This window comes from Phycodurus eques, chromosome 18 (assembly GCF_024500275.1).
Source record: "Phycodurus eques isolate BA_2022a chromosome 18, UOR_Pequ_1.1, whole genome shotgun sequence".
Lineage (NCBI taxonomy): Eukaryota > Metazoa > Chordata > Actinopteri > Syngnathiformes > Syngnathidae > Phycodurus > Phycodurus eques.
In genome coordinates this window covers 9,817,432-9,840,563 of record NC_084542.1, presented here as the reverse complement: position 1 = coordinate 9,840,563, position 23,132 = coordinate 9,817,432, and the positions used below count along the sequence as shown (strand labels likewise).

The following is a 23,132-nucleotide window of genomic DNA, read 5'->3' as shown; positions in this document are numbered from 1 at the left end:
AAAAAGATATACAGTACAGTATATTACAGGTTGTTCCCCAAAATTTTTTATATCATTTTATGAATAACTAAATGTTCTAGGCAAACACAATTAAATAGGTTATATGTTGAAAAATATGATTTATTCAGCAAAATTCCAACAACTTATATACAATCATTATATAGATTAAAGAGCCGATTTCACGAAGCTTCATTCACATACAGTGGGTATGGAAAGTATTCAGACCCCCTGAAATGTTTCACTCTTTGTTATATTGCATCCATTTTCTAAAATCATTTAAGTTAATGTTTTTCCTCATTAATGTACACACAGCACCCCATATTGACGGAAAAAAACAGAATTGTTGAAATTTTTGCAGATTTATTAAAAAAGAAAAACTGAAATATCACACAGCCATAAGTATTCAGACCCTTTGCTGTGACACTCATATTTAACTCGGGTGCTGTCCATTTCCTCTGATCATCCTTGAGATGGTTCTACACCTTCATTGGAGTACAGCTGTGTTTGATTATACTGATTGGACTTGATTAGGAAAGCCACCCTTGTCTATATAAGACCTCACAGCTCACAGTGCATGTCAGAGCAAATGAGAATCAAGAGGTCAAAGGAAGAGGTCAGAGACAGAATTGTGGCAAGGCACAGATCTGGCCAAGGTTATAAAAAAAGTTTCTGCTGCACTTAAGGTTCCTAAGAGCACAGTGGCCTCCATAATCCTTAAATGGAAGACATTTGGGATGACCAGAACCCTTCCTACAACTAATCGTCCAGCACAACTGAGCAATTGGGGGAGAAGAGCCTTGGTGAGAGAGGTAAAGAAGAATCCAAAGATCACTGTGGCTGAACTACAGAGATGCAGTCGGGAGATGGAAGAAAGTTCTAGAATGTCAACCATCACTGCAGCCCTGCACCAGTCCCGACGGAAGCCTCTCCTCAGTGCAAGACACATGAAAGCCTGCATGGAGTTTGCTACAAAAAGACCTGAAGGACTCCAAGATGGTGAGAAATAAAATTCTCTGGTCTGATGAGACCAAGATAGAATTTTGTGGCCTTGATTCTAAATGGCATGTGTGGTGAAAACCAGGCACTGCTCATCACCTGTCCAATACAGTCCCGACAGTGAAGCATGGGGGCGGCAGCATGATGCTGTGGGGGTGTTTTACAGCTTCAGGGACAGGACGACTGGTTGCAATCGAAAGAAAGATGAATGCGGCAAAGTACAGGGATATCCTGGACGAAAACCTTCTCCAGAGTGCTCAGGACCTCAGACTGTGCTGAAGGTTCACCTTCCAACAAGACAATGACCCCAAGCACACAGCTAAAATAATGGAGTGGCTTCAGAACAACTCCATGACTGTTCTTGAATGGCCCAGTCAGAGCCCTGACTTAAACCCAATTGAGCATCTCTGGAGAGACCTGAAAATGGCTATCCACCAACGTTCACCATCCAAGCTGACAGAACTGGAGAGGATCTGCAAGGAATGGCAGAGGATCCCCAAATCCAGGTGTGAATCTTTCCCAGAAAGGCTCATGGCTGTATTAGCTCAAAATGGTGCTTCTGAGCAAAGGGTCTGAATACATATGGCTGTGTGATATTTCGTCCATCCATCCATTTTCTGAGCCGCTTCTCCTCACTAGGGTTGCTGGCGTGCTGGAGACTATCCCATCTGTCATCGGGCAGGAGACGGGGTACACCCTGAACTGGTTGCCAGCCAATCGCAGGGCACATAGAAACAAAAAAACATTTGCACTCTCAGTCATGCCTACGGCAATTTAGAGTCGCCAATTAATGCATGTTTTTGGGATGTGGGAGGAAACCAGAGTGCCCGGAGAAAACCCACGCAGGCACGGGTAGAACATGTAAACTCCACACAGGCGGGGCTGGGGATTGAACCCGGGTTCTCAGAACTGTGAGGCTGACGCTCTAACCAGTCGTCCACCGTGCCACCCTGTGATGTTTCAGTTTTTCTTTTTTAATAAATCTGCAAAAATTTCAACAATTCTGTTTATTTCTGTCAATATGGGGTGCTGTGTGTGCATTATTACCTCGTCACGTCAGTACCTATTTGGGCTTGGACTGCTACTTAACTTGCTTTATGTGTCCACAGCGTGTGATGACGAGTGCTCAGGTTTGCTGATCAGTGACATGGACCGTCTGTATCGCATCATCACTGACATCACGCTGACCACGCCTTTGCCGCCACCTTACAAGATCCTGTACCGCTTTGAGAACATGACCGAAGAACTCAAGGTACCATCTGACCCTGTGTACTTCGCATCCCTTGTAATGAAAATAAAAGACACGTAAGAGGATGTAATCCATTATCAACAGCGCCAAGTTAAATTCTATCCACTTGCACGCTCTTTTCCCTGAGCCACAATGTTGAAATGTTCGAGCCCCGAGCCAAAACATGTCAGATATCATGTCTGCTGCATCACCTTCATGATACTTGCTCTCTCTCTCTCTCACTCTCTCTCTCTCTCTCTCTCTCTCTCTCTCTCTCTCTCTCTCTCTCTCTCTCTCCTGCAGCACATGCTGTCACCTCAGAAAGCTCCGGAGAGATTATTGCAGCTGGCCGACTCCAACTTGGGATCGCTGGTTGTTGAGATGGACCAGCTCCACAGCAGGGTAGACATGCCTTCGTGTCGCTTTTGGCCCAACTTAAGTCCCGCTCTGTTGCTTGTATGCCTTCCTCCTGCTCCTTATCCTTCTTTCATCCCCTTTTGTTTCTGTCTCTGGAGCAAATGGGCTTTGGCACAGAGTGAGATCATAGTATAAGGCACTTACTTGCAGAATGTGTGAAGAATCCTTCGACAAACAAGTCTGAGTACTTGTACAGCAGACTGTGGCGCAGCATGAAAACAACCTGCAAGGTTACAGCTGTGAGTTGATTGACAAGAGATCAGAATAGTGGCAGAAAGACGTAATTAGGCTTCACAACAGTATTTCAAGTGGTTTAAATTGTGACTTCTGATGTCGGTTTAATCCTCTGTCCAACATAGAGATAAGCTAAAGATAGACGGATGGATGGATGGACAGATAGATAGAGAGCTAGATGAATAGATAGATGGCTGGCTGGCTGGATGGATGGATGGATACCTCATTCCTCATCAAAGCAAATTCCCTTACAAGGGAAATTTACCAGGACACTGGTGTGTACATGCTGTGATGAAGCGCAACTGTATACATGGTAATGGGTATTTCTGTGTTATACTGTATACAGTCATTACAACAACAAAGGACATATTGTACATACCGGTATGCATTTTTCACACTTTAAAACAGTTTCCAAGTGTCTTAATAAAAGGTCTCAAATGTTTTCGTCAAAATACAGGAAAGATAAAGAATTATAGCACGCTTATTATCTACTTGTCACACTGGTTTGGTTTTGGGAGGCGGTCCGGTCTAATGCAAATGCAGTGTATGGCTTTTGTTACCATGACGAACAGGCGCAGCCGGGGTATCCCACGAACGGCTGTTTAGTGTTACCGTAAGTTCTTGTTATAATGTGCATTTTTTTTACTCAAACAATTGTCAAAAGTCAATAGTGCGCATTATACATCAGTATAGGGAAAAATGTAAAGAAACTTACACATTCTATAAATGTATGCCACCATCTAGAGGTTATGAAAAAGGTGTACACTTTCATTCTAGTACGCCACCACCACCCAGTGGTTATGAAAAAGGTGTACATTTTCATTCTAGTATGCCACCGCCACCTAGAGGTTATGAAAAATGTGTACACTTTCATTCTAGTACGCCACCGCCACCTAGAGATTATGAAAAAGGTGTACACTTTCATTCTAATATGCCACCGCCACCTAGAGGTTATGATAAAGGTGTAGCCGACACTTTGATTCCAATATGACAGGGGTACATATGACTGCATAGATCTCCAGTTGTGCTCATAAGTTTACATACCCAAGCAGAATTTGTGAACTATTGTTTTTGTTTTTTTTTAAATATGACTGATGACTGAACAAAAACCATCATTAATTTCTTCATGGTTATGTTTTGTTTAATGATAATGCTTTTCTGAAATGCTTGACAGTTTAATTTGAATCCCAATAAAATACAATTAAATGTGTTTCGCCTGGTCCTTCATGTTTTCTTTAAAGAACTGTGCACATCTTACAAATTCTGCCTGGGTAATCCAACATATGAGCACAATTGTGTGTTTTCTCATTTGCTAAATAAAAGGAGGGCTGTGAATTTCAAAGTAAGAGCAAGTAAATAAAGATCACGTGTTCAAATAAAGTGCTTAACTTCAGAATAATCCATCCATCCATTTTCTGAGCCGCTTCTCCTCTTTAGGGTCGCGGCGTGCTGGAGCCTATCCCAGCTGTCATCGGGCAGGAGGCGGGGTACACCCTGAACTGGTTGCCAGCCAATCGCAGGGCACATACAAACAAACAAACAACCATTCGCACGCACAGTCACACCTACAGGCAATTTAGAGTTCCAATTAATGCATGTTTTTGGGATGTGGGAGGAAACCGGCGTGCCCGGAGAAAACCCACGCAGGCACGGGGAGAACATGCAAACTCCACACAGGCGGGGCCGGGGATTGAACCCGAGTCCTCAGAACTGTGAGGCTGACGCTCTAACCAGTCATCCACCGTGCCGCCCTTCAGAATAATTCTTTGAAAAATATAAAATACAGATAATACTTCATGTTTTGATCATATGGGTAGAAGCAAAATCATCCATTGTAAAATGCATTCTATAGGTAGAAGGGTTTTCCAGAATTTTGAGGTCAACTTTGGGTGTGCGTATTATACATTGGTGCGCATTATACATGAGAAATTATGGTACCAATTTAGCGGCTTTTCCACCCTCCCTCAGTGTGCAAACTGAATGGCGCCTGTACAAAACCACCACTGTACAATTTGACAATAAAATGTTAATTTTTCAATATGTGCCTTTTAAATAGACTAATGGTGTCTCATGAGCACACAGTAAAACATGTTTTTTGTCTTAAAATCCACAATGATTCCATTTGGATTACACTGGCCAGTATTCTACCGGGTGATTGAAAAGTAACTCCCTATTTTTAAGTTCTTGTAATTTATTTCTGAACTATAATTCTTACAAGAAATGAACATGAGAAGAAAGTGTATTGCATGGAGTTTTATTTAAAATTCGATAAAAAAAAAATAATTCGCCAGTATTAGCCACCAGTTTCTCAAACCGCCCGGGACCCGGATTAATTGATTTCACAAGGAACTCTTGTGGGATGGAAGACATAACTTCTCGTATTCGCCCTTCATGTTCTTCCAAAGTCGTAGAATAGACTTTCTCCTTTAATCATGGAACATACACAAAGAAATTGAGAAAAATATTACAACATATGAATAAATTATTTTAAAATAGGGAAAATGGATGGATGGATGGAGTTACTTTTCAATCACCCTATATATTTGCTATTGTTAAACATATATCAATGTGTTTTTATAAATCTGGAGGTTTGGGTGTCAGCTAGGTAAAACAAAATAAGTTGACCGTAATAGCAAAAATGTCTAAATATACAGTTATGCTGTCAAGCAGCACATTTTTAATGACTTGTGCACAACCAGGCATTCAGCCAGATGCCCAGGCACACACTTGATGAATGACAGGCATGGTCCTGTTGAATATCAATAATTACATACTCTATTGTGTGTGTGTGCGTGTGTTTGTGCGTGTCTGTGTGTGTGTGTGTGCATGTGTGTGTGTGTGTGTGTGTGAGAGAGAGTGTGTTCATCAGAGATTCCATTCTTGTATTCCTCAAATCTTTTCTGTGATTGTGTATTGCATCGCAGTGCATGAGCTTGTGTTTTGCTGTACATAGTTCATATATAGTATGTAGAGGCATGACCATGTGGATGTAGACAATAATCACAAAGGGAAGCTAAAAAAAAGTGTACATATACAAACTAAAATATTGATGGTCCTCGTGTCATTGTTCATTTGACAAAGGATGTCAATAACCTGTTCATTTATTTTTAAATGCTTACTTTTATGTGTGTATGTGTGTGTGTTCTGTGTAGGCTACGAAAGTGTCTGCCGATGGAGAACAAGTGGAAGATGATGCCAACAGAATTCAGACGCGAGCCGAGGTCCTGGAGAAGTTCATCAGGGACACGCTGCTAGGAGCTCAAGGTACCACAGATGAACACCACCTCGCTTCCGTTAATTCTCTCTTCTTTTGTTGACTGTGTTTTTCGCTCTGCTGTCTCCATATTGGGTTATATTATACATTCATTAGTCCACCAGCAACATCAAATTAGGGCCAATAGAACAGCTGTATCGACGATTCCCACAAGTATAATGTAAGATTTTCAATAAAAGAGTTAAAAGTTGTTTACTTCACAATGTTCTTGTCCTAGACAAGTATCCATTTTCTGTAGCAGTGATTCCCAACCAGGGTGCCGTGAGAGATTATCAAGGGTGCTGCGGGAAATATGTAATTTACCTAATTTGCCCGAAAATGATTCTTTATTAACAGTGTTGGGGAGTAACTAATTACATGGAATAAGATTACGTTGAGTACAAAATGTATATAATTGTACTCCATTACGTTACCAGGAGAGAATGTGTAATTAAATTACAGTTGTTTTTGGAAATTTCCATAATGATAATTTTAATTACATTTGAAAGCTAGCCGCAATGGCTATTTTTTTTCCCATATCACTTCCTCTTTCTAAACGCTTGTGATTGGCTCTCTCTGGTCATGTGCCATTCTACCGTAGTCTCAAATATGACACATTTCTCCAAATGTGACCTCGAAACGTCATCTTGTGGTGAAATCTATTAGTAAGTCTGAGATTTTGAAAAAGTTATACTCATAGTTTTATATTTTTGAACACATAAAGAACATTGACTTTTGAACAGTTTTATCTTTGTAATTTCGGACTTTTTTATGGAACATTAATTTATCTCGGATGTCATATGAAGCGATATTGTCTAAATTGTGCACATTAGTAATTATTATTATTATTATTACTGTGTTCTTTTTAAGCATTCAAATCATATCATTTCCATTATTTTAGACTCGATGGAGAATAGTTATTTTTCTTATTCTTTTCCCTTCAAACATTTCAGTCTCGTTTTTTTCCAAACAGTTTGGCACAGATCCTTTCAGTATCGTTTTAAGTTTTGACCGTTTCCATAGTAAAATGTAGCCACTACCATTCCTCACATCTTGACCTTTTTATTAGTAGTAGTGTAATACGCTAGTGTATTGTCACTACTATTTTTTTTTTTAATACTAATGACAGTTTATGTTTCCACATACTGTAGATAAAAGCTTTAATCTTGTTCACAATCATTCAGAAAGGCAGTAAGGCATGATTAATCAATAATCATTTCCGCACAATCATCAGAATATCCTCACTGTCTCGATACATACTGTAATTCATAAGTCGTCTTTAAAGATGAGTTGTTGTATTGCGCACTTTTTCTTTTTTACACAGCACCCTCCCCACTGGTACTTTTACAGATAAAAGTGATGTAAAATTGGATTTCTGCTCAAATAACTGCGATTATAAAAATGTTATGTTGTCTGGGGTGTAAAGAAAGTGGTGAAACTTTCCGCTCCTCGTTGCTGCTGCAAGCTCTCTGGCCCTCTGCCTGATCGCTGCGTGTTTATGGCTGTGTGTGAATGTCCGTGTGTGTGTGTGTGTGTGTGTGTGTGTGTGTGTGTGAAATGTGTGTTGCTTCGCAGTGGATGATTGAGAGTAGCAATTAGGGACATAATTAGTGGCTATCAAACACACACACACACACTAAAACTCAAAAGCAATGTGCATAAACACTGGTGCAGAAGTGCACGAATAATGCAACTTCATACGCATACACTTATAGATAATGAGGCAAGGAAATACTGTACATACTCACTGAGTGTATATGTGTGTGTGTTTACTGGATACCATAATACAATTCCATTCACGTTTTAAGTGTTTAATTGGTTTTTAAATCCCAGCATGTAATTATATGGCTGTGACACGCAGACTCAGTGGGACACGCGTGCACACACATACGCTACAGCTGTTCATTAGCGTGATGGCTTTGCTTGTGTCTTGGCTGTAATCACATCGTGTTTACATTTCAGATGAGAAGAAAGGCCGAATCGCTGCGACCATGCACGCCCACTCGAAAAAACGTTTCACACATTCACCAGTGTGAAGTTTCAACTTTCTTCAATTAGATCAACTTTAGAGACATAGCATAGAATAATGGACCACTTGGACACACATGCAAGCACGCATACACGCACACACACATGCATCCATTATGTAATGGATATGTACAAGTCATTCTTTTCTAATGCAGGAAAAAACTGATGCATGTCTCATTAACATCCCAACATTTTTTTCGATGGTTTCAATCAATGCTCATTTCGTGAATTTACGAGTTTATCACCGATTAGTTTTGGATTTCATTGGCTTTCATTCTGCAAGAGAAATGTAAATATGGCATCTGCCAAAGCTTTGACTGATGTTGAAACAGGTCATGTTTTATGAGTTCCGATGGGGTGATGGAATTTTGTTTTTCTTCTGGTTACAGCTACAAAGATAAAACACAGTTGTCTGTATTTTGTAGTTTATGCTGTATTTGTTTGTATTTGTAGTGTATGTCTGTATTTTTGTAGTTTATGCCTACAGACCATCTAGCCAAATCCTGTATTTTCTTAAAATGCCATGATGACTGTTTGACATAAAGACCATGGTAACTCAAAGTTGATTCATCAAAATCCATTCCGTGACTTTTGTCGAACTAAGATTTGATCAACTTTCGAAACAAAATTCCTCATTAAGCTGAATTCTATTTGTATAATGTGTTGCAATGGCCAAGGCTGTTACGATTAGAAAACCTTTATTAACTGCACAGGAAATATTTTAAGTAACGTTTTAACATTGCGGCACGGTGTGTGACTGGTTAGAGCGTCTGCCTCACAGTTCTGAGGACCTGGGTTCAATCTCCGGCCCCGCCTGTGTGGAGTTCGCATGTTCTCCCCGTGCCTGCGTGGGTTTTCTCCGGGCACTCCAGTTTCCTCCCACATCCCAAAAACATGCGTGGTAGGTTGATTGAAGACTCTAAAATTGCCCGTAGGTGTGAATGTGAGCGTGAATGGTTGTTTGTTTATGTGTGACCTACGATTGGCTGGCAACCAGTTCAGGGTGTACCCCGCCTCCTGCCCAAAGATAGCTGGGATAGGCTCCAGCACGCGGTTCAGAAAATGAATGGATGGATTTTAACATTCTTAAAGTAGGCATTTTTTTCCACTATTTAAAATAGTTCTCATGTGTCTTAATAACATGTCTATATTATGCTTTTGTCAAAATAGCCCCAGGCTCAAGAATTATTAGCACATCTTTATTATTTGCCTACTTCTGCAACTCCATTCTTGCAACAACACTCAAAATCTGTCCGATTGGAGGGTATCTCTAGTTTATAGCCCCTCACTCCTCACACATTTCATCGGATTGAGTTCTGGACTCAAGCATTCCAATCGTTAATGTTCTTCTGGTTAATCTTTTTTAGATACGTGTTTGTGGTGATTGTCATGTCTGAAAGGTGAAATTACTCTTCATCTTTAGCTTTCTTCCAGAAATTTTAATGGCAAAAATTTACCATTCATAGGACTTACACTGACTAAAGCCTAAATATGGTATTTCAACAATGGTCTGTTCACTGTCTGTCTCCGCAGTATGCTGCATTATTCAGGGTCACTGCTGACATCTATTTTTTTCCTCTTAATTTTCCTTGGTGGATAAAGTTTACTACATAAAAGCTGTACATGTAGCAATAATGTCTCATCTTTGCGTCCAGACCTTCAGTCCAAAGCTGACGAGTTGAACCGCATGCTGGCACGCAAAGACGGAACACCGGAAAAAGGTTTGAAGGAGATGAAGGAGGAGATTCAAACCATGCTGGCCGAGATGAGAAAACGACAGCTGGGAGAGAAGCGGATCATTGCCGAGGAGGAGATGGAGTATGAATACACATGCGTACTTGCATACTACACACACTCATAACTTACGTGCATTTGTTTCTGCCACCAAATTACACTGCTGCTCATCTTAAGAAAGCTATCTTTTATTCTCAATCACGCTAGAATTCTATACCTTATCCTGCACCAAATGATTCTCCTGGACTTATTATTGGTGTGTCATGTATGAAGTAAGCAAAGTCAATCTATACATTCCACTGAATTTAACTACTATCCTGTACAGTACCGACATACAGTAAGGCTGTGGTGAAGATTTAGTTATTTGTTTTGCTCCTGGGCTCCCCCTACAGTTGTGAAATGTAACCTTCTGGTATGCCACTGTGATTAATACTCAGAACCTGTCAAATATGAGGTAATGTGCTAATCACTTCCACACCGTGCTGCCCGCATTATAACATCATGTCTTGAAATGAATTATTTTACTGTGCAGAAGAACAGTGCATACAACTTCAAACAGTAATGTTAGCAATGATGGCAGTGCAAACCCGAAATGCACTTTTTCTTATAGGCCGCTATGGTAAGTGATCAGGTGCTGTCATGGCAATGAAAATTATGCTATTATCCCTGTTACAAGCCAGTCTACTTTGACAATGGCTTTAAGACCGTTAATTCAAGGAACATTATTACTGTGACTACTTAATATGGCTTTAATTTACAATCAATATAAAACCAATGAATGAAATAAATGGTAGGCTTGACTGTTTGCACATTATCCAAGTCAACACATCCTACACTGCCGTACACTGTGAAGAAGCCACAAGTTTGTGCTGATGAAGTCTTTCTGGCATTTTCGGTCAGTAATCTACACTCTTTCTCCTCCCGTCCTCCTCTCTCACTTTATCTCTTTAGCGCATTAAATGTTGACGAGGTCGATAAGTTAATTAAAACTATGGCTGCAGGGGGAGACACAGACATAACGATGCTGAGATACGAGAATAGGGGTGAACGGAGGAAAGACTAAATGATGGACACAGTATTGGGAGATAATGCACATGGAAAATAAGGCTAAAGATAAATCGCCCTTGCCACGCTCTTGTCTTTGAGACTGAACCCAGCAGACAGTTTGACCAAAACAGCCAATAAATAAAACACATCACTTTATACCAATGCCTGAAAAGGTAGCTACAAATGTCTTTCATGAAATGTATATAAACACTGTCAAATGTTGAAAATAGTCACTGTGATCATTTAGAATACATATTTATTTTTACTCGTTTTCATCTCACTGTCCCCTATAGACTTCATTAATGTTATACCAAGTCCAATAATTACCTTGCATGTATCTGCCAAAACTGTGCAAAATCCTTTGAGTGGCATCAACTGGGGAGAGCTCGTTTCTTCTTGTCTCGGTTAATGCTAATCATGCATTCAGGGCCTCTGTGGTAAACATACAAATGTTCGGAAAACTCCTTTTCAAAGGTGAGAAGTTTGGTTTTCAAAACTTGCTCTCATGAGTATTTGGCAGGATTTTGTTTAAAATATATGCACTGTGTTTTGTGGACATTTGAAACATGTCCTCACTGCTTAGATATTAGGACAACATTTGCTGCTTTCAGTGCATTTCTACCATGACATATAGCTATATTTGGGGTGCACTTAGTTTTATTCCAAATACCAACACGTCAGGTGTCGATTGAATGTGGATGACCCCTGGCAGTGATGCAACAGAAACTACATTATAGGATCTTTGCAAATACTAATTAATGTGATAAATCATATACAGGTGTTTTAAACACTGTCAGCTCTCAATTTGGCGAACAGGAAATGCTTATCCAGTGACTTGTAATAGTTAAGGCCTTTATAAACTAATTAGAATAACCAATTTATATGACATTTATACACACCTTGTAAGGATACCCTTATAAATGCAGGCAAGCATGGGATCATGCTCTCAATTCTTCTCTAATGACTCGTAGCAGTCCATTAAGACTTGTATTTTTCGGACAATAAGGCGCACCGGATTATAAAGCGCACTATCAATGAACGGGGCTATTTTCATACATAGGGGGTACCGGATTATAAGGCGCATTAAGTGAAACAAAAAAGTCAGATATGTCACTTATACACACACCATAATAGTATGTTGAAGCACACTAAGTATTGCTCCCTGGGGTGCCTCGCTACGTAATGCTCCGACAATCCGGCTTCGTAGCTTACCAAAGTCATACTAAAGCATTTTGACAGATCTTTGAGCGCCTTATACCAAATAAAATCGGTTCGAGGTCAGTAAGCACCACCAGAATTCATACATAAGGCGCAGCGGATTATAAAGTGCACTGTCGATTTTTTAGAAAATTTAAGGATTTTAAGTGCGCTTTATAGTCAGAAAAATATGGTATCTAAAATATTAATGAAATGATTTAAAATGATAAAATTACCATGGACTAACTCAAACAGGCTTAAACATAATGCATATTTTAAAACTAATTGTGATCCTCACTCCTTCCAGCCTGGCAGAGCAGTTGTTCCAGAAAGTGAAGAGGATGTTCGGTGATCCTCATCAAGCCACAGAAGACCTAAAAGCAGAGGTGCTCGCAACTCACAATTTATAATCCTTGTGCTTCAACAATACTGAACTGAATTACAGTAACTTATTCTCCTTCCTAGATAAAAGGCAAGCTGTCAGACCATGAGGGCAAACTTCAGGAGGCCCAAGATCTTCTTTACTCTGCTCGTGAGAAAACAAGGCTGGCTGGCTTGCTGGCTGGACAAAACCAAGTCAACCTCACATTCTTGGAGGTACATGATTAAATTAACTCTGGACACATAAAAATAAATTTGATAGGGTGTAACTTCCAAAATTCGCTCAGTGGATCCCCCTACTGCCTGTTGTAAACCTCCACTGGCATCGGGAACGCAATAATTCGGTTCAATGCCGCAGCTTTTTAAAGGAAAGTGTAATTACTTGAATTGCACTCACTAAAAAGCTGACTGTCATGAATAATTCCTACCGAGTTCATCGTGTCTTGAAATAAACATTGATCATTGAGCAAAGGTTGTGCAAACACTACACCACTCCGAACATTAATGCTGATAGTGACGCTATTGGTGACACAACATGAGAGGTGTCCTGGCTGGTTCACCAATGTGATAAGGTCCCGCAAATGTAATGTGGCTGATAGTAGTAATATACAATGCAAAGGATAGGATGTAGAAATTACATTTACGTACATCATGGTATATGCTGTATTGTATTATCCCTCTTCTGATGTGACTGATTCCACAAGTAGATGTGACTGATTCCATACTGTGAAGAGCAGAAGATTTTCTCTAAATCCCTAGGTGTCTCTGAAGAGAGAAAATGTTACAGCACTATGGTCCAAATAGATAATTACAATTATGTAATTAATTTTCCACCTACAACTGGGACTACTAAAGGAGCTGTCTACAATATTAGCGCCAAGGGGACTCAATAAAGAGCTCTCTGTGTATTTTTTTGTTGTGTGTGTAAAATTGTGTTATGCTTGTGAGCATTTACTTTTTATTAATTTAGTTATATATTTTTGAGCCAATATTTTTGGTTATTTTTATAATTCCTTGGCTTGTCTTTACAGTCACTCATGTATTAAAACTTGATTACATAAAATATGTACCTTGTTAGGAACTATTACTTCTATTTTCCCATCACCCAACACAGTTATGATCTTTTTATTTGTTTTTATTCGCGCATCATTCACGTGCAACGTCTACTTCAATAATTCCCAGTTAGTCTGCCGTGAGAGATCCTCAGGTGTTGTGGGAAGTGATCTAATTTCACTTTTTATACGCTTCATTTTCACAGAATTTATTTACAACAAATATTGTTGTTTTTTTTTGTTGTTCATCTATTTATGCCAGTGACAAGCAGGACAATTAAATGCTCTTCTACTTGATGCCATTCATACAACACAATGACGGTGTGATGGTTTGTTCTCTTGCAGAGGAAGCATGCTGCAGTCCTTGGGGTTAAAGAAGAAGCACAAAAGGTCCTGGAGGAAGGAGAAACCCTTTTGGATGACGCCAACCAGCTCTCAGACAACATCAATAAAGAGTTAGAGGTACGACAAAGGGCATTGTTGGAAGATTGTGTTACACTCTGTCGTGTGTAAGATGTTGTGTTCGGTCTGACTCTGAGTATTGGATCTCTTTTGTAGGATGCGGAGGAGATGAGGAAAGATCTCGGTCCTCTTAACGAGCAGCTGGATGACAAAGTCCAGGACCTCACCGACGGTTTGAGTGGTGGCGGCCTGGCTCATCGCGTGCGTGCTGCTGAGGATCACGCCCACCAGCTTAATGAATCCGCTGCAATTCTGGATGGGTAACGATGAGCCCCGTTGCAGAATTTAACACCGCAAAACAGAAATGAGAAACGACTCTTTTGTCCTCTTCTCACAGAATCTTGGCCGAAGCGAAGAATCTCTCCTTCAACGCAACAGCTGCCTTCAAAGCATACACAAACATTAAAGCGAATGTTGACGAAGCAGAGAAAGAGGCGAAGACGGCCAAGCAGAGGGGGTCAGAAGCGCTGACAATGGTAAGAAGTACACACGCACATTTTGAGACTTCTAGTTTTAATGAATGAAACTTATTATTCAATATACTTGAATAGTGATCCGTGCGTGCATGTTTTTGTGCAGTTCCAGAGTCATACAGTTCACTTGCACAGTTGTGTAGAGTTTGCACGCTCCATCAATCACAGTTTGGTGCTTTTTTTTCCCATCATTCTTCTTCCTTTCATGTTTGGTTTTGTATTCGTACTTCACTCAAATTTTGTCGCTGCTTGCTCACGTCTTCTTTCCCCCATTGTTCACTTATATCAGCATTACACCCATGTTTGATTTTCTTTTGCTCCTATTTTTTTTATTATTTTTTTTATTAGCGTGCTCTTTTGTTGTTTTTGACTACAGTGGACTCTCAGAAGTCAAAAACAAGCTTTGCAGCGGGAGTTTTCAAGATTCTGATTATTTGATTTTTTTTTCCCTATAGGGCGTAATGGGGAAAAAAATATTCCATTCGAGGAGCCAGAGAGTCCCACCATAAAATCCTTTACATACTCAATTGACAATTGCAATTGCAAAAAGAAGTTGTTGTTAATAGTAAAAGTGGGAAACGTTACCAAAAAAATTTAAACCTTACCTTTTATCAGTACTGTTTTACAATGCTGTATAGAAACAGGTGTACTTTCATATCAAGCACACAAAAAGAAAGAAGTATTTCTATATGAAAATACAGTACTGTATTCACTCAATTCATCACAAAACTGTAGCGAGAGATGAATAAACATTTTTCATCAGGGGCAAGAAAAGAGCTCAAAAGCATGGAAGCTATGTAACAGTATTGTATGCACAAACAAACAAAATCAAAATGTTCTAAAAGTGAAAGGTTGTACAGAAAATATTGATACTCAATGCAGGTGTGCTCATAGTGTATTTTTCATTAAGAAAACATTTACATTTATTCTTGTCCCATTTGGGTTTGTTCAACCACTGGGTGTAACGGGTCTACTGGGTTCAATTTCATTCAATTTGTCTCTTTTTTTTTTCTTCAGTGTTCATTCTCCACTGCAAATAAGCGGTATATGATAAAGAACGAGGAAAAAGAGGCTGAAATATGAGAGGGTAAATGTGTAGAAATAGTGTGAAGAGGTCCTGAAAAAAACCTTTCTGGGAATGTCATTTAGCAAAGCAATGTGGTCAATCTGACACCAGAAAGGTGATATGCAGATGACTTCACCTTTGTATGCCAAATGAAAGCTATTTAATTCATGAGTGGCTCCCAAATCCTGAAGCGTTCTTTGTCACAGATTTTCCTTTGTGTGCGTGTGTGTGTGTGTGCGCATGTGCGTGTGTGTGTGTGTGTGTGTGTAGGCTTTAGGCCCAGAGATCCCAGTGAAGGAGGAAGCTCAAGGTGCCCTTCAGAAGAGTCTCAAGCTGCTCAACCAGGCTAAGCAACTCCATAATGATGTCAAAGGTATTGTGCGTGCGTGTATACTTGGCAATACTGAGCAGAAATAAGGCATTTCCTCAAATAATGCATGTCCCTCGAATAGCCCCAATTAGTCACCAGGTCTGCCAGCTACAAATAAACGCCTCCTTTTTCCCGAAAAAACACATAGTCATTGTAATTACCTGAGTTCAGAGACAAACGTTCACACATTCAGGAGTTTGTGTGGCTTCACAGCCCATTTGAATTCAGTTCTAACCAAAACAGCAGCGCCAACAGATGCATGTAAACAGTGTGGAGTCTTACTGCATACCAGTTACCTGCACAGTATTGAAGATGATCTTTATGTGCACCTTTGTAACCGCTATTTATGTCTTGGGGGGATGGGCTTATTAGTTCCTCCCGACCTGCCATTTCTCTAGTAGTCCTTTTCATTTATTTATTTTTTAAGCTGCAATTTCACTTGACATAAATTATATAAGGCTACCTTATTAGACATCCTCCCCTGGATATCTTCTGTTGAGTAAATAAACACCCCCAGCCGCTACTTGTCGAAAGTGCAAATTGTGTGTAATAACAGGCAATGGAAATTTTGTCATACAAGTGTTTCAGTAAGGAAGTGTAAGTTATTTTCAACAAAAATATTACTGCTCCTGTTTTATGTCAGCTATCTTTTCTGTCTGTTTTTGAACTATAGACAATGCTGCTACTGTCTCTGGACTAAAGGGCAGAGTTAAATCTGCAAGAGACCGAACCAAAGACCTGCTCAAAGCTATCAATGGAACCATGACAACACTCGGCACTATTCCCAATGGTATGACTGCACAAATGTACCGTGTACGAGCGAGACAGAGAGAGTTCAAGTGACAGTGAAATCAATGAGCGCATGAATGGAGCTCAGTTGCTCTTCTAAATTAAACTTGACACAGGTTTAGAGGTTGCCAAGTCAATATGATAGACACAGATAGATAATAACAATAACAATAAGATAAAACTACTGGAACACATCCAAACTGCAAAGGTATAGTAAATATTGGTCCCCTTTACCAGAGCAAAAATCTTTTTACCTTTAACTGACATTTTGCCAAATGGAGCCAGTCTTAAATTCCTTTTTGGTGCTCTCTAGATTATAATTCAAACCTTTAGATCTTATTGTTCAGTTCCAAAGCAAGAGCCTGTTATATGATGCTCCTCATCAGATGGGGAACTATACTTGGTAACTTAAGTAGGTGTGAAAAATGAGCATTTGGATGCCCACCTCACTATAAGTGAGTGGAACTTTATCAGGTTTATTTCTTTCAGACAATCGACAAAGAAGACTCATATTATTAATGATAATGTATGAGGATATTGAATGATTTGACACATTTAATTGAAATATGATTAAAGAGTCCTGTGCCGAAACTCCGTGCTCCCATCAGTTTGGTTATTTTAGAAGACCACATTTATTTATTTGTTTAACTGCTGAAGGGAGAAGTAGAACATGTATCAAATATCCATATCTTCTTCGCATAGCGCTTTTCAAAGGGCAAAGATGCTTTCAAGAGTAACATTAAAATCAACAAAAAGACAGTACTGTAACAAAGACCAAAAAAAAGTACATTGAAATATAATGGGGTTCCTATGAAACACCAAGTGTTAAAATGTTTGACTTTTTTAGAGATCTGAAATAGTTGAATGGTATAAATTCATTTTACCATAAATCTAAAATAAAACAATAGAACGGAAATGTTTTTTCAAAAGTGTGCTGCTAATTTTACTATGTCAGAAAGGATATTACTTCAATGCTAGTATTACACTGTGAGACAATACAAATAAAGAGCAAACAAGGAAAAAAGTCCAATAATTATTAATAATTCATCCATCCATCACTTTTCTGTACCGCTTATCCTCACTAGGGTCGCGGGCAGTGCTGGAGCCTATCCCAGCTATCTTCGGGCGAGAGGCGGGGTACACCCTGAACTGGTCGGCAGCCACTCGTAGTAATTAATAATAATTAATGTATTATTTTTTTAAAAAGGAAAACGTCAAAATACATGAGCCAATTCTCTTGGGTGAAATGTTTTTATTTTTTCATATTTTAATCTATTCAGGGTTAAGAATACATCACCTTTTTTTTTCTTTTTTACATGAAGGAACCTTGGTAGCTTAATTGTTTTGCTTGACTAAGTAAGAACTCTGCAGGGACTATGAACTACCATCTCCAACATGAGTCTTGTATAAGTTGAAATATAACACATGCATTGGCTTGATGGCTTTTTGCCAGTGAAGACTATATTTGACTAAACATTGTCATCTGGCAGACACAGCAGCCAAGCTGGCGGCGACAAAGGCTGTGGCCGCTGAGGCAAACGCTACGGCCATCGACGTCCTGGAGCGCCTCGCGGCCTTGAACCTTCAGGTCAACGACATACAGAAGAACTTCAGCAAGTTGGCCGACACGGTCAATACTGCCAACAAAATGATCCAGGACCCGGAGAAAAACAGTAAGTATGGTTTGTTGCTTACGTGGTAGCACAAGTGAAGTATTACACTTGTTTATGAATAATTTTTTGAAGTCACAGTTTTATTTTGAAGACCTTGTTATGATTAGCTAAACACATTAACTAAATTAATTACATTGGGACCCTCTGAAGTTGAACAACCTTGACTGAATTTGACTTTCGATTTCAAGGAAAATCTGTTTAAAAAGTCAGCAACATTTGGAAGTCAAATGAAAACAAATGAAAAGTCAAAAGTCAAATTTATTTACTGTACCCAATATTTTTTGCCTCTTTGGCAGGATATTATTTGTATTTTTTTTTTATTTACTTATGCTTTCACAAGGGAAAAACAAAAAAAGGAAATATAACATTTTTGATGTTACACAATGGAAAATATTCATTTTGCACTTGACAATTAACTATGTCAAAACATCAGTTTTGACTTATTTTTATTATAGTAAAGCAGATTCATTCTGTCGTATCAAACTCATTTTTATTTTATTTTTTTTAAAATTGTATTTTCCATGAATTTCACTCCACAAACTACTGCATGTTTGATGTTTTGTTCAAAGATATGATGAGACCATGACTAGTTGTGGTAAATTATAACTACAATAATTGCAAATATGTTGTCTCTTTGTTTGTTTGTCCTTTATCCCCACAGCTATAAGTATGTCTATTTATTTCATTTTACCTTGATGTAAACACTTATCATCAATGGTGCCCCAATACAATGTTAATTTAATAATCTGATCTCTGCAGGTTTATCCAAACCTGATTTGTCCCAATTTGCAAATTTTTTTATTGGAATTGAATTGTATTGGAGCACCATACTTTTGTATCAGTGTCTTTTCAAGCTATAAAGTCACAGTAGCTGCTCCTAATAATAATAATCTCTGCTCCAGCATGAGCTCTATGCACACTGCAAAGCATGGAACTCTATTCAGTCTGCTTCAGTCTGCCTTTCGCCAGTGTCCATTCATATAAATAGGTTAGACCAGCTTCTCTTTGAATGCTGAGCTGAGCTACACTAATTGATTGGCTCTTTCTCTTTTTCCGCCTCCACCTCTCTTCCTCTTTATTTATCTTGTCTTCTTTCTGTGTTAAATCAATGACTGAGTGATTCAGCTGCTTTCAATATTCCCCCTCTCCTCGTCGCGTGCCGCCACCATCAGCAGTAAAGTTCTGTATGCGATGATGTCGCTGATTCTGTATCAAAAACTACCCCGTCTCTTTTTATCAGTCCACGCAGCTGGAGCTAAAGTGAAGGATTTAGAAGATGAAGCTGATCGGCTGTTGGAGAAGCTGAAGCCTATCAAAAAGCTGGAGGACAACTTGAGGCGAAACATCTCACAGATCAAGGAACTGATCAACCAAGCCAGGAAACAAGCTAACTCAGTAAGGAACACTGGAGAATCGTTTTGTGAACTAACACACAGAATCACTTTACTGTAGATTTGACTTTCTCTTTCTCTTCAGATCAAAGTGTCGGTGTCGTCAGGTGGTGACTGTTTGCGGAGTTACCGCCCTGACATCAGGAAGGGCAGGTACAACACCATCATTCTTCATGTCAAAACCACAACGCCCGATAATCTTCTCTTGTACCTCGGTTCTGCCAAATATGTAAGTATATATACACATGTGTTAAAGTCTAATAAAAATCACACAAAACCAGAAATTCCCTCAAACGTTCCCTGTAAATGCTGAAAAGCTAAGTTACCAACAAATGAGTGTTCCATCATAGCATATCATAGTTATCCCGCTATCATGTGCTTGTATACAGGCACCTCCAGTAAATTTTTTCAAAAGAAAAACATCTGTCTATCCAGCCATCCATTTTCTACCGCTTATCCGAGGTCGGGTCGCGGGGGCAGTAGCTTTAGCAGGGACACCCAGACTTCCCTCACCCCAGCCACTTCATCCAGCTCTTCCGATCCCCAGGCCAGCTGAAAGACGTAGTCCCTCCAGCATGTCCTGGGTCGTCCCCGGGGTCTCCTCCCGGTGGCACGTGCCCGGAACACCTCACTCAGCTTGGAGGGATCGTCGCTTGTAATTTGTCAGCGATTGGAATGCATGCCAGACTGATTTAGAGTTGTTAGCGCTAAACTGTTTTTCCAACTTTGCTGCATACTTCATCTTTGCAATGTTAATTTCTTTAGTCAGCTGGTTTCTAGCTCGATTATACAGGGCCCTGCCCCCGCTTTGATATGCGCCCTCCTTAGCTTGGCGAAGTTGCTTCAGTTTGCCAGTGAACCACGACTTGTTGTTGTTGAAAGTGCGAAATGACTTTGTTGGTACACAAACCTCTTCACAGAAACTGATATAGGATGTGACAGTGTCCGTATATTCATCCAGGCTGCCAGCTGAATTTTCAGACACTCCAGTCTGTGCAGTCTAAAAAGCTTTGAAGTTCCATCTTTGCTTCATTGGTCCACTTTTTGACTGTTTTCACTGTAGGCTTCGCACATTTAAGTTCTTGCCTGTATGTCGGTATTAAGTTAAGCAGTGATCAGACGAGCCCAGTGCTGCACGAGGTATAGCACGGTATGTGTTGTTTAGCATAGTATAGCAGTGGTCCAAAATGTTATTTTCCCCGGTAGGACAGTCGATGTGCTGCTTATATTTAGGGAGTTCGTGGTTGAGTTTAGCTTAGTTAATGTCCCCAAGAATAATGAGGGGTGAGTCCGGGTGTTTCAATTTCAATTTCGTTGACTTGTTCAGCGTGCATTAGCAGTGCGGCGTTCGTGTTAGCTTGCGGCGGAATGTAAATACCACTGAGAATGAATGATGCAATCTCACGCGGCAAGTAGAATGGCTTACAGTTCAAAAACAGCGACTCCAAATGCGGGCTGCAGTGTGTGCTGAGCTCCGTGATGTCCGTACACCAGTTTTCGTTGATATAGAAGCATTTCCCGCCGCCTTTTGTTTTCCCCGATGACTCCATGTCGCAGTCTGCCCTGTGAAGATGGAAGCCGGGAAGCATGAATGCGCCATCGGGTACAGCGTCACAAAGCCAAGTCTCCGTAAACCACATGGCGGCGGAACGTCCGAAGTCTTTACAAATCTGTTAAAGTTTTATTGTCATGCTTCTATAGATTGTGTTACATTCAGTCAAAACCAACTCTGAGAGTACTGCTGATAATGCCAAAGTGTGTTCATAAGCATATGCATGCTTGTGAGTGTGTCCAAGCAAGTCTTGACAATTAACAGCTTTCAGTTGCTATCTACCTTTAAGGTGATTTCCCCTGAGAAATCAGAGCGTTGCTGCATTTGACTGGGAAGTCGTGTGCGCTAATCTGTACAAGTTGTGTGTGTGTGTGTGTCACTAAAATTCCCCATAAGTGAAACATTCCGCATGAATAGGCGCGCTGGATCTGTGTGCGTGTTCAAGTGCACCTCTAACATTTCACTAATAGTGTGTAATGCTGGCTGAATTGCAACGACGCAGCCGTGCTAATGAATAATGGCCATTCCTCTGGGAGGGCAACAAAGATAAGAGGGGGCGTGTGTGAATGTGTGTCTGCCTATTTGACTCCCTAATATTCTCTAAGTGTGCATATTGCTATATGAATAATAAATACTGAGTGTAAACGTAATTCTTTAGCTGCATCTAGATGAGAGTGTATGCTCCAAAGCCACTTTTGTTTTTCATCCATAATAATACAGGCTCAACCATAATAATAGAAAAATTAATCAATATACAAAACTGAGAAAATCAGGTTAAGGAGGCGGACGAGTTAAGGTTATTTCTCCTTCACTGACTTAGTCAACTATTGAATGTTTACATATGTGTAAATTATGTACGTATAATGTTAACTAATGTATTTATTCTATGACATATAGTCGCTTCTATAATTGTTCAAGTATGTGCCTTGTCTTCTTATTCCTCGTGATTGTTGTCTTCATTAAGTAATTAAATCCCCAGGTTTCACCACTTACACAGACAGTCCTGAGAGGCAGATTACTTCATGTTTTTACTACCGAATCATTTTACACTCGAAAGTCAAACACAATCCGTTTGCAGGGCACAATTGTTTTCCCTATTGGAGATACTGGAAACGTTTTTTTTTTGTTCAAGGGTCAAACTGTTGTCAACATAACCCCTGATTAACTATGCAGGCAATGTTTTAAGTACCATTTTAACACTGAACTGTCATACATGTAATAATACATAGTTAGCCACTGTTAATAGTAAGACTTAAAACATTGTGTTGATGGTTTTAGAACCATCCATCCATCCATCTTCTGTACCTCTTATCTTCACTACGGTCGCGGGCATGCTGGAGCCTATCCCAGCTATCATCGAGCAGGAGGCGGGGTCCACCCTGAACTGGTTGCCAGCCAATCACAGGGCACATATAAACAAACAACCATTTGCACTCACATTCACACCTACAGGCAATTTAGAGTTGTCAATTAACCTAGCATGCATGTTTTTGGGATGTGGGAGGAAACTGGAGTGCCCGGAGAAAACCCACGCAGGCACGGGGAGAACATGCAAACCCCACACAGGCGGGGCCGGGGTTTGAACCCCGGACCTCAGAACTGTGAGGCAGACACTCTAACCAGTCGTTCACCATGCCGCCCCATTAGCACTCACCTACGGAATCTTCAATTAACCTACCATGCATGTTTTTGGGAAACCGGAGTACCCAGAGAAAACCCACGTAGGCACGAGAAGAACATGAAAACTCCACGCAGTCGAGGCAGAGACGTGCTAACCAGTCAAGCAGCG

General features: G+C 40.0%; 1 protein-coding gene across 5 annotated transcripts in view; it reads left to right on the top strand.

Moving 5' to 3' along the window:
• Window positions 1-23,132, top strand: part of lama2 (laminin, alpha 2) — a 159,554-nt gene that overhangs the window by 111,232 nt on the left and 25,190 nt on the right. For all 5 annotated transcript variants that reach the window (XM_061704863.1, XM_061704862.1, XM_061704860.1 and 2 more), the window contains exons 36-49: window positions 2,106-2,248; window positions 2,528-2,626; window positions 6,028-6,139; window positions 9,812-9,974; window positions 12,442-12,520; window positions 12,600-12,731; window positions 13,913-14,029; window positions 14,126-14,289; window positions 14,367-14,505; window positions 15,839-15,941; window positions 16,612-16,728; window positions 18,218-18,400; window positions 19,641-19,795; window positions 19,877-20,020. In XM_061704863.1, the coding sequence (XP_061560847.1) occupies window positions 2,106-2,248; window positions 2,528-2,626; window positions 6,028-6,139; window positions 9,812-9,974; window positions 12,442-12,520; window positions 12,600-12,731; window positions 13,913-14,029; window positions 14,126-14,289; window positions 14,367-14,505; window positions 15,839-15,941; window positions 16,612-16,728; window positions 18,218-18,400; window positions 19,641-19,795; window positions 19,877-20,020 (1,850 nt within the window). The remainder of the gene's footprint in view (window positions 1-2,105; window positions 2,249-2,527; window positions 2,627-6,027; window positions 6,140-9,811; window positions 9,975-12,441; window positions 12,521-12,599; window positions 12,732-13,912; window positions 14,030-14,125; window positions 14,290-14,366; window positions 14,506-15,838; window positions 15,942-16,611; window positions 16,729-18,217; window positions 18,401-19,640; window positions 19,796-19,876; window positions 20,021-23,132) is intronic.